A 13,131-nucleotide genomic window follows, 5' to 3' on the forward strand; every position below is an offset into this window, starting at 1 on the left:
GCTCTGCATTGGGGGACATGTATACTGGTGGTCACTGGCTGCATTGGAGGCACGCACGCATAGCTCTGCATTGGGGGACGTATACTGGTGGTCACTGGCTGCACTGGAGGCACGCACGCATAGCTCTGGATTGGGGGACGTATACTGGTGGTCACTGGCTGCACTGGAGGCGCGCACGCATAGCTCTGCATTGGGGGACGTATACTGGTGGTCACTGGCTGCACTGGAGGCACGCACGCATAACTCTGCATTGGGGACATGTATACTGGTCACTGCATTGGGGACATGTATGCTGGTCACTACATTGAAAGGGGGCATTTATACTGTTCACTATTTTGAAGGGGGCATGTACTGTGGGGTTTGTGCTAGGGGCCTGTACTGTGGGTTGTTTGTGCGGGGTTTGTGCCTGAGGGGTTTGTGCTGGGGGGGTCTGTACTGTGAGGTTTGTGCTGGGGGGGGGGGTCTGTACTGTGAGGTTTGTGCTGGGGGGGTCTGTACTGTGAGGTTTGTGCTGGGGGGGTCTGTACTGTGGGGTTTGTGCCACTCTCAGTCCATGTATCCTATAATAGGATGTCTCTCACAGTATATCCCATAATAGGGCCCCTGTTTCCCATTATGGGATATACTAGTACTGATGGACCCCTTAATATGTGATATATTGGGAGAATTGGTTCACGCAAGCAAAATACAGGGGACAAAATGGGTGGAGTCTATAAGGGGTGGGGCTTCAGAGAAATGGGAGGGGTCAAAATGGAAGGGCGGGGTCTTGCACCCCCCCATCTTAAAACTTCACCAGCCGCCACTGGGCACCAGGAGCCAATAAATTAATGTGCTGACAAGAAGCATGCCGTCAGGGACAGAACAAAGTCAGAGAGTAAATGGCTGGGGCTGGTCCAGGACAACCTGGGCTCAGAGCAAGTAGATTGACTGAAACTGGCTATAAGAGTGGTGGCATCTAGTGACAAAAAGTACTATATTGAAGTCAAATATTGCAGCAAAAGCTGATTTTTTTATTTTATATTGTCATCGTTTATCTGGGGTTCTGCTCTAAGTGCGCCTCAATTGGATGACAAAACAAGGTTTCTTCCCTTTAGACTAGACCTTTGAATAAATACATATACAATATATATATATATATATATATATATATATATATATATATATATATTACACATACACATACACATCTGCAAGAAAAAGTATGTGAACCCTTTGGAATGATATGGATTTCTGTACAAATTGGTCATAAAATGTGATCTGATCATCATCTAAGTCAGAACAATAGACAATCACAGTCTGCTTAAACTAATAAACACACAAAGAATGAAATGTTGCCATGTTTTTACTAAACACACCATGTAAACATTCACAGTGCAGGTGGAAAAAGTATGTGAACCCTTGGATTTAATAACTGGTTGAACCTCCTTTGGCAGCAATAACTTCAACCAAATGTTTCCTGTAGTTGCAGATCAGACGTGCACAACAGTCAGGAGTAATTCTTGACCATTCCTCTTTACAGAACTGTTTCAGTTCAGCAATATTCTAGGGATGTCTGGTGTGAATCATTTTCTTGAGGTCATGCCACAGCATCTCAATCGGGTTGAGGTCAGGACTCTGACTGGGCCACTTCAGAAGGCGTATTTTCTTCTGTTTAAGCCATTCTGTTGTTGATTTACTTCTATGCTTTGGGTCATTGTCATGTTGCAACACCCATCTTCTGTTGAGCCTCAGCTGGTAGACAGATGGCCTTACGTTCTCCTGCAAAATGTCTTAAACTTGGGAATTTATTCATTTTTCCTTCGATGATAGCAATCCGTCCAGGCCCCGATGCAGCAAAGCAGCTCCAAACCATGATGCCCCCACCACCATACTTCACAGTTGGGATGAGGTTTTGATGTTGGTGTGCTGTGCCTCTTTTTCGCCACACATAGTGTTTTGTGTTTCTTCCAAACAACTCAACTTTGGTTTCATCTGTCCACAGAATATTTTGCCAGTACTGCTGTGGAACATCCAGGTGCTCTTGTGCAAACTGTAAACGTGCAGCAATGTTTTGTTTGGACAGCAGTGGCTTCCTCTGTGGTATCCTCCCATAAATTCCATTCTTGTTTAGTGTTTTACCTATTGTAGATTCGCTAACAGGGATGTTAGCATTTGCCAGTGACTTTTGTAAGTCTTTAGCTGACACTCTAGGATTCTTCTTCACCTCATTGAGCAGTCTGCGCTGTGCTCTTGCAGTCATCTTTACAGGACGGCCACTCCTAGGGAGAGTAGCAGCAGTGCTGAACTTTCTCCATTTATAGACAATTTGTCTTACCATGGACTGATGAATAGGGTTGAGCGAACCCGGACTGTATTGTTCGGGATCGTACCGGACTTTTGGGTATTCGGTACCCGGACCCGAACATTTCACTGTATGTTAGGGATACTGTCCGTTGTTCGGTAATGTTATTTGATGTTTTGGCGCGGTTTTAATGGCACGGTTTCAACAGGTGCAAGGCAGCCAATCAGCAAGCGTTTAACTAGTGTGCCCTTAGAAGCCATCACAGCCATGCCTACTAATGGCATGGCTATGATTGGCAAGAAGCATGTGACCCAGACTCTATATAAGCTGGAGTCACATAGCACCACGCGTCACTCCGCTATAACTATACTAGGGAGAGGTTCCTGATGCTGCTGCTGAGGGAGAGATTATTGTAGGGGCAGGCTGGAGATTGCGTTCAGGGAAAGAATAGGAAGAATCTTCTTTAATCAGACAGCGATCTACATTGATTTTATTGTGTGGGGGGGGGGGGCAGTGCACTATCTTTTTGCCCTGATGGAGAGATAGGGGATTATTGTAGGGGCAGGCTGGAGATTGCTTTCAGGGAAAGAATAGGAAGAATCTTCTTTAATCAGACAGCGATCTACATTGATTGTATTGTGTGGGGGTGCAGTGCACGATATTCATGCCCTGACCTGAGCCCAGTGAGGAGGAGGAGGGTGAAAATAAAAAACTTTTATCAGTCTGTTAGGTGGGCGGCGTGCAGTGTGTAGCGGCCATGTAATCCAAGCTCATTGCATATATGTCTGCTTAATCTGCATTTAAAAAAGAAAAAAAAGTTTTTCCTTCATATTTTACTTTGACATACATTGTTTAGGACACTGTTTTTCTAATCTGCTCTTCAAAAAGCACCAATGTAAGGGGAAAATAATTATTTTTCAGTATTTAGGGAAAAATAATTATTTTTCAGTTTTTTATTCAAATGTTTTTTTTTTATTCAATAGCAGAATAGAACAACAACAGTATCCAACCTGTTAGGCGTGCGGTGTGTAGCAGCCATGTAATGCAAGCTCAGTGCATGTGTGTCTGCTTAATCTGCATTTAAAAAAGAAAAAAAAACTTTTTTCCTTCATATTTTACTCTGACATACATTGTTTAGACACTGCTTTTTCTAATCTGCTCTTCAAAAAGCACCAATGTAAAAGGGAAAAATAATTATTTTTCAGTATTTAGGGGGAAAAAAAAATATTTTTTTCAGTTTTTCATTCATACTTTACTGTGACACTGTCATACAGCGTTTAGACACTACTGTGACACTGTCATACAGCGTTTAGACACTACTGTGACATTTGGCTTTTGGAGATACTTCTATAACCCTTTCCAGCTTTATGCAAGTCAACAATTCTTAATCGTAGGTCTTCTGAAAGCTCTTTTGTGCGAGGCATCATTCACATCAGGCAATGCTTCTTGTGAAAAGCAAACCCAGAACTGGTGTGTTTTTTATAGGGCAGAGCAGCTGTAACCAACACCTCCAATACCATTCATTGATTGGACTCCAGTTGGCTTATATCTCACTCCAATTAGCGCTTGGAGATGTCATTAGTCTAGGGGCTCACATACTTTCCACCTGCACTGTGAATGTTTACATGGTGTGTTCAGTAAAAACATGGCAACATTTCATTCTTTGTGTGTTATTAGTTTAAGCAGACTGTGATGGTCTATTGTTGTGACTTAGATCAGTGTTTCTAAACCTTTTTTCAGTCAAGGCACCCTTTAAAATTTTAGAGAGTCTTAGGGCACACCATTCTAAAATGTAAAAAATCATTCAAATAGCTTTACACAATGCAGCAACGTCCACATGAAGGAAACCCAACATTAGAGGTGATTTATTCTTCAAAAGAAAATACACTTTTGCACACTGGTACTGACTAGTATTCCAATGTTTCTCTTCTCCCTCAATTTCTCTCCATCTGTCACCCCAGTGCTGAGGGGGAGCGGCACAGGAGGATCAAACAAGGATGCCATGGAGGCAACAGACATCCTTCTTATTAACTAATGACATCATTGGTTGTTAGGATGCCAGTGTCTAAAAAGTTGTAATGGTGCATATCGAAAACTTGTGGCTTTGTGTAACGAAAAGGCAGGCTTGATCCTCCTGCTGGCTTGTATACAATTTTTAAAAATGTTTAGGCATTTTGCCAAGGCATCCCTAAAGAAACCTCAAGGCACCCCAGGTTGCCTAGGCACCCCGGTTGAAAAAGGCTGACTTAGATGATGATCAGATAATATTTTATGAGCAATTTTTGCAGAAATTTATATAATTCCAAAGGGTTCACTATACACACACACATACATACATACATACATATACACACACACACACACACACACAAACACAAAACACACACACACACACACACATACATACACATATACACTGCTCAAAAAAAGATGGACAACAATGAGATGACCTCCAAAACAGTCGTGGTTTTACAGGTGAAAGCCACTGACCTTTTTTTCCCTACTCATCTTTTCTGACTGTTTTTCACTAGTTTTGCATTTGGCTAGGGTCAATGTCACTACTGGTAGCAGGAGGCGATACCTGGACTCCGTAGAGGTTGCATAGGGAGCCTAACTCCTCCAGGATGGCACATTAATATGTGCCACTCCCAGCACAGTCTCAACAGCATGGAGGAGATTCCAGGAGACAGGAGTTACTCTAGGAGAGCTGGACAGGGCTGTAGAAGGTCCTTAACCCATCAGCAGGACCTGTATCTGCTCCTTTGTGCAAGGAGGAACAGGATAAGCACTGCCAGAGCCTTACAAAAATACCTCCAGCAGGCCACTAGTATGAATGTCTCTGATCAAACAATCAGAAACAGACTTCATGAGGGTGGCCGGAGGTCTAGCTCTAGTGGGCCCTGTGCTCACTGCACGGCACTGTGGAGCTTGATTGGCATTTGCCACTGAACACCAGAATTGGCAGGTCTGCCACTGGCGCTCTGTGCTTTTAACAAATGAGAGCAGGTTTACCCTGAGCACATGTGACTGACATGAAAGGGTCTGGAGAAGCCGTGGGAAACATTATGTTGCCTGTAACATCGTTCAGCATGACTGGTTTGATGGTGGGTCAGTAATGGTCTGGGAAGGCATATCCATGGAGGGATGCACAGACCTCTACAGGCTAGACAACGGCACCCTAAATGCCATTAGGTATTGGGATGAAATCCTTGGACCCATTGTCAGACCCTATGCTGGGGCAGTGGGTCCTGAGTTCCTCCTGGTGCACAACAATGCCCGACCCTATGTGGGGAGAGTATGCAGCCAGTTTCTGGAGGATGAAGGAATTGATACCATTGAATAGCCCCCATGCTTACCTGTCTGAAATCCAAAAGAACACCTCTGGGACAATTATGTTTCGGTCCATGAGACACCACCAGGTTGCACCTCAGTCTGTTCAAGATCCCAGTGATGCCCTGATCCAGATCTGGAAGGAAATACCCCAGGGCACCATCTGTCGTCTCATTAAGAGCATGCCCAGACATGGGCAGGCATGCATACAAAACATGTGGGGACCAAACAAACTACTTAAGACCATTTTTGAGTTGCAATGAAATTTCAGCAAAATGGACTAGCCTGCTGCATAATTATTTCACTTTGATTTTCGGGATGTCTTTGAATTCTGCCCTCTGTAGGTTGATCATTCTCATTTCCATTAAACAATGTGGCATCCTTTCCTTCCTAACACATTGCCCAGTCCATAGTCCGTATAAATATCCAGTATGATATTTTTTCCCATTGAGATCTGATGTGTTTTCAAAGTGTTCCTTTAATTTTTTTGAGCAGTGTATATATACAGTATCTCACAAAAGTGAGTACACCCCTCACATTTTTTAAAGTATTTTATTATATCTTTTCATCTGACAACACTGAAGAAATGACACTTTGCTACAATGTAAAGTAGTGAGTGTTACAGCTTGTATAACAGTGTAAATTTGCTGCCCCCTTTAAAAGCCAGGTGAGAAGTACAAAGATAAGTGTGTCTTGCCTACAGTCAAGCATGGTGGTGGGAGTGTCATGGTCTGGGGCTGCATTAGTTCTGCTGTCACTGGGGAGCTACATTTCATTTAAGGGAACCATGTACTGTGATATACTGAAGCAGAGCACGATCCTCTCCCTTCGGAGACTGGGCCGCAGGACAGTATTCCAACATGATAACGACCCCCAAACACCCCTCCAAGACAACCATTGCCTTGCTAAAGAAGCTGAGGGTAAAGGTGATGGACTGGTTAAGCAGGTCTTCAGACCTAAACCCTATTGAGCATCTGTGGGGCATCCTCAAATGGAAGGTGAAGGAGCGCAAAGTCTATAACATCCACCAGCTCCATGATGTCATCATGGAGGAGAGGAAGAGGACTCCAGAGGCAACCTGTGAAGCTCTGATAAACTCCATGCCCAAGAGGGTTAAGGCAGTGCTGGAATATAATGGTGGTCACACAAAATATTGACACCTTGGGCCCAATTGGACATTTCCACTCGGGGGTGTACACACTTTTGTTACCAGCGGTTTAGACATTAATGGCTGTGTGTTGAGTTATTTTGAGGCGACAGCAAATTTACACTGTTATACAAGCTGTACACTTACTACTTTACATTGTAGCAAAGTGAAATTTCTTCGGTGTTGTCACATGAAAAGATAGAAAAAAAATAATTTACAAAAACGTGAGGGGTGTACCCACTTTTCTGAGATACTGTATATATACACACATACATACATACATACATACATACATACACACACACACACACACACAGTATATATGTATCTAGCTTAGAGTCGAGCATGGTGGTGGGAGTGTCATGATCTAGGGCTGCATGAGTGCTGACGGCACTGGGGAGCTACAGTTCATTGAGGGAATTATGAATGCCAACATGTACTGTGACATACTGAAGCAGAGCATGACCCCCTCCCTCCAGAGACTGGGCCGCAGGGCAGTATTCCAATATAAGAATGACCCCAAACACACCTCCAAGACGACCACTGCCTTGCTAAACAAACTAAGGGTAAAGGTGATGGACTGGCCAAGCAGGTCTCCAGACCTAAACCCTATTGAGCAGCTATGGGGCATCCTCAAACAGAAGATGGAGAAGCGCACAGTCTCTAACATCCACCAGCTCCGTGGTGTCGTCATGGAGGAGTGGAAAAGGACTCCAGTGGCAACCTGTGAATTTCTGATAAACTACATGCAGAAGAAGGTTAAGGAAGTGCTGGAAAATAATGGTAGCCACACAAAATATTTACACTTTGGGCCCACTTTGGACATTTTGACTTAGGGGTGTACTCACTTTTGTTGCCAGCGGTTTAGACAATAATGGCTGTGTGTTGAGTTATTATGTGTGTGTATTTATTCAAAGGGCTAGTCTAAGGCAGAAATCCTGTTTTGTCATCCTATTGAGGCACACTTAGAGCAGAACCACAGATAAACTATGACAATATAAAATAAAAAAGTCAGCTTTTGCTGCAATATTTGACTTCAATATAGTACTATTTTGTCACTAGATGCCCCCACTCTGATAGCCAGTTTCAGTAAATCTACTTGCTCTATCTATCTATATATATATATACACACATATACACCTCTCCCTAAGTATCGTTTGCCTGGAATCAGGTGGATCTAGCCTTTGTTCTCTATTTCGAGTCTACCCATCCCACAAGCAGTCAGCGAAAGTCTATTAAAAGATTTTCTGAAAAAAATATATTTTTTTATAAGTCTATTTTAAGCATAAAATTTACAATTTGGATAAAGGAAGATATTTACATTGAAATCACAGAAAAAAATGTTCTCTAAGCAGTACCTGACCATTGTGTTTCTGGAGTGATCAGGCGATAGTAGAAATATTTTAATAACATAGTCATGCTTTCAGGAAAACACTGGGACCTGAAATAACTAACTTCTTCTGGAATCTGCTGCCAGGATTTATGGGACTTTACTAAACTCTCTCTTCTTTGTCCATTTACAGAAACTGAAACAATGGGAAATGTACCCATACGGATGTTACATTTTGAAAATAGAAGCAGCCACAGAAATACATTTCTAAACATCTGAAAAAGACCTATTTTAATCTCACATTGTTTATTTTTACTCCAATCCGAAGTGTTGGTAAAATTGCTATTGTAGTAATACAGCAGAATATATTGTTTGTAATGTGTTACATGTTTAAATAACTCCACATAAATGTTTTAACCCTGCATTTGTTAGAAAATTAATTTAAATGAATGAAAATTCTACTTTGCACTGGGTTATTTTTAAGTATCTGTAATTTTTCTCTTAAATTTCGGTTAATCTCTGCCAGGGAAAGATTTAGGGATGAAACGCAACCAACCTGTGCCTGTGTGGGTTTCCTCTGAGTACTCTGGTTTCCTCCTGCACTCCAAAGACATGCTGGTAGGTTAATTGGTTACCGTCTAAATTGGCCCTAGTATGTGTATATACGAATGTGAATTAGGGACCTTAGATTATAAGCTCCTTGAGGGTGGGACTGATGTGAATGTACAACATATATGTAAAGAGCTGTGAAAATTGATGGCACTATAAGTACTTGTAATAAATAAATAAAAATTAGCCTATTTATTATAGGGATAGGCTTTCATGGGCTGAATAAAGTATAGCATGCAAGGTGCGCAACGGTTCCACATTAATTGGTGTACATGGTGAAAGCCCAACCCTACTTTCATTTTTAAATGGCTAAATACTTTGCAGGTGCTTCACAAAAGATGTGAAAAGTATTTTATAGCTTGGTTGCACACCAGCAACAGTCTGATGGAAAAAGCCTGTTTGCTGCCAGCATACTGTAGAGTGGGACCCTCGGTGGGACCCTCGCTCTATGTAGGGAAGCAGTGATCTACACTCACCGGCCACTTTTTATTTTTTAGGTACCCCTTGCTTGCACCGGGTTGGACCCCTGTTTGTCTTTAGAACTGCAAGGCAGGATGGATCCATGATTTCATGTTGCTTAGGCCAAATTCTGACCCTACCATCTGAATGTCCCAGGTGAAAATCGAGACTCATCAGACCAGGCAAAGTTTTTTCCAATCCTCTGTTGTGAGCGTGTGTGAATTGTAGCTTCAGTTCCTGTTCTTAGCTGACAAGAGTGGCATCCGGTGTGATCTTCTGCTGCTATAGACCATCTCATTCAAGATTCGATGTGTTGTGTGTTCAGAGATGGTATTTTGCATACATTGGTTGTAAAGAGTGGTTATTTGAGTTGCTGTTGCCTTTCTATCATCTGGAACCAGTCTGCCCATTCTCTTCTGACATATGACATCAACAAGGCATTTTCTTCCACACAACTGCTGCACACTATATATTTTCTTTTTTCCACCATTCTCTGTAAACCCTTGAGATGGTTGTGCATGAAAATCCCAGTAGATCAGCAGTTTTTAAAATAGTCAGACCAGCCCGTCTGGCACCAACAACCATGCCATGTTCAAAGTCACTTAAAATCCCATTTCTTCTCCATTTTGATGTTCAGGTTGAACTTTAGCAAGTCCTCCTCACCACATCTAGATGCCTGAATGCATTGAGTTGCTGCCATACAATTGGCTGATTAGCAATTTGTGTTGCCTTAGCAATTTAACAGTTGTATCTAATAAAGTTGCCTGTGAGTTTATTTGCAGAGGTCCAACAATCCTTCTGCTGTGTCAGAGCCATAGTGCTCTATTCAGAAGCAGCATGAGCCTTGTTGATTGCAAAACTTTAGGTTTGGCTAAGACATCTGCAAAAGGACAACTGCTTTCCCACAAAGAGTTTGCCTAAAGTTCAGCTTTAAACTCATGGAACTGCTCTTTTTCTCATTTAACCCAACTAAGCCTCATCATTCTGTAACTGTCCTTTTCACTTTCCTGTTATCGTCTTTATTCCTGTACATCCTGTCTTTCATATTGTTTTCATTATCCGTCTTGACCTCTTATTTAAAACTTTATAAATATATTGAAACAAAATACAGTAAGACATTTACAATCCATGAAATACACAAATGTTCCAGGCAGGCAAAAAGAAAATTGTGAAGGCGATATCTACAGCTTACCGCGTAATTAAGCAGCAGTCATGAACAATGCTTTCTTCAACAAATATCCCCCGCTCCTCATCACTTTCAATCAGTCGTCCATCATGAAGCCAGTAAATATCACTAGTGCTTTTCATGTAGGTAGCAGTACAATGAAAGGGGAGACGATCACCATGAAAAACAATCTGCTTCTGTGATGGAATTATCTGAAACATGGGCAATGCCAATGGTCCATCTGATTTAAAAAGAAAGAAAGGACATGAATGAGTAAAACAGTGAGTCTATTAAGGGAGATAGCTTTATGGATGAGAAGGAAACTAGGGTTTTACTGTCACCTAGAGTAGAGTAGAGATAGATACTAGGCACAATAAAACTAAAGGCCAGGCCCCCAGAATCTCTAACCCATCCCACCTTACACCTGCTCAGTTGCAGCAAGCAGTTAAAAAAGTAATGATAGCATCCCAAGCTGTTTCTTGGTGCCTTTCTTTCGATTACAATACCTAGACACTCTCCACTGGACACGATAACAGCCTCCCTGCGTGTATGGACATCTATGTCCAAATCATCGAAAGGAATATCCTTCTACATTCTGTTACATCTACCACTTCAATCCCTTCACCTTCCTCTCTCTGAACTGGACATAAAACCTTGGATACAGTGGGTATATGCACCCTTAACAACTTGTTTGAGACAAAAACCTTACTATCCTTTGCAAACCTACAATCAACCTATGGTCTCTCTACCAAGACATTCTACATTTACCTTAGGATTAGATCCTTCCTCCAAAAGGATCTAGTGGAGTACATCAGACAAAATCTTATATTCCACTGCTACACTTCTACAATTCACCCACAACTGGGCGCAAAGGAATATCTGTTATATACAACCTATTTTCACAAATCTCCGAAAGCTCCATCAAAGCTCAGATTTCACTATGGTCAAAACATGTGACCTCAGCACCTTCAATGGACCAATGGTGCAAGGCATTACTACTCCCCTCAAACTTTCTCGGTGTCTCACTCACTGGGAATCGCTGCAAAAAAATTTTCATCACTGGTACTACACACCAACATGACTTGCGAAAATCTACCCCACGACTCCCACAATTATTCCACATCTGGTGGGAATACCCAACAAGACAGAACTACTGGAATATGGTTACTTGTTTCCTCAAATCGATCATCCCCATCTCCGCACCACTATCATCACTGGATTTACTACTCCGACTGGCATTACCATCCTGGCCCAAGCCATTTCAAACCGTAGCCACACACACACACATTCTCATTGCTGCAGGATTGGCAATAGCTAGAAAATAGAAATCTGTGCAACCCCCGACTCTCCAAGAACTGATTACGATTTTAGATGGTCACTTTGCGGGAATATCTCTTCTCCAAAGCCAAACAAACCACCGAAAAATTCTTGACAAATTGAGATCCCTGGATAAGGGATCCATGGAGCAAGAAACTGCACTGATTTTATCTCTCAACCAATTTGACAGGATCACCGTTTAATCGAGTTTACAAGTTTCTAAAATTGATAGTTTCTAGATACTTCATCACGGAGCGGGGGCCATGGTCGGTGGTGGAAATGAGCCGCATTATCCTCCGGACACAGCTTGTACCCAGTGGAGTGTCCAGGTCATGGGTGATGCACACAGATTCACCACTGGGCTATGGATCTCACTGCACATTATGAAAGCTTGTTCTAGTATTGCAATGTTTGTCAATATACTGCACCGAATTTTCTTCTTTCTGTACTGTTTAATTTTCTGAAAATTTTCAATAAAAGATGTTTGTTCAAAAAAAGTAAAGATAGCATATAAGGGGAGGGAGCCTCAATGGACTCCGAGAAAAGGATTTTATGGAGAGTACAAAATCCTATTTTCTCCATCATCCATTGAGGGATACATTCTTACAATTTATAAGCAATCTAGGTACATACAAAAATAATTCATTTTTTTAAGCATGTGTGCAACTAAAACTTTTTTTGGTTTTGGATAGTGTGTGGAAGAATCAGAACCCTTGTCGGATTTCTATTGCTGTATGTGTCCTCATTAAGAAGATCCACTTTCTCTTTTTGTCCTGATTACCATTGTTACCAGGACTGAAAGAGATGGGAAAGCCAAAGTTTGTTAACACCAGAACAGTAAAGGAAGGGTACATTATCAATGGAAATACTTAGTCTGCCAAAAATTAACTAAGAGGGCAACTTCCCTCCATTTGCAGAGATTTTTTTCTTTCTTTCTGTTGTACCTGGATAGGAAATGAACTCCCAAATTGGACACGGAAAGCACTCAGTAAAAAATAAACTTAGAGGTTTGAGACCTTCCCAACTCCCTCAAAAACTAAAACATAAATTAAAAAATAGGTTTTTGCTATGCATACAATTTAAAACTGAACTCCAGCAAAAGAGTTCAGCACATGGTTAAAATACAGATACAGTAAGTGAAACATTTTATCTGTTATAAAATGTCGAACTGTTCACTAAACTTTTATATACATGTCCTAGTCACACTATATAGTTACACTACTATTCAAGCTTGCAGCTTCCTGTGTCCCCTTATCATCCAAGTTTAAAAGTTAACTCCACTTTTATGGGGGAAAAAAATAGCAAATAAAAGAAAAAAAAAACAATATAGCATATACAATTGCGACACAAGTCATATTGAAATTGAATGATATTAAAAATTACCTTTCCTTTTCAATCTGCAGCTGTTGTAATTTTCTGAAAATGCAATGCAATATGGCAACTTGGAGGTGTTCTGTACACAGAATCTGTACTGACTACACCCTAGAAACATA

General features: G+C 41.5%; 1 protein-coding gene across 1 annotated transcript in view; it reads right to left on the bottom strand.

Moving 5' to 3' along the window:
* The window catches only part of ADGRA1 (adhesion G protein-coupled receptor A1), a 1,278,841-nt gene that overhangs the window by 973,068 nt on the left and 292,642 nt on the right, over positions 1-13,131 (bottom strand). The window contains exon 7 of the mRNA XM_082267510.1: positions 10,349-10,562. Within this exon, the coding sequence (XP_082123636.1) occupies positions 10,349-10,562 (214 nt within the window). The remainder of the gene's footprint in view (positions 1-10,348; positions 10,563-13,131) is intronic.

Source organism: Pelophylax lessonae (genome assembly GCF_965119305.1).
Source record: "Pelophylax lessonae genome assembly, chromosome: 9".
In the NCBI taxonomy this organism is placed as follows: domain Eukaryota; kingdom Metazoa; phylum Chordata; class Amphibia; order Anura; family Ranidae; genus Pelophylax; species Pelophylax lessonae.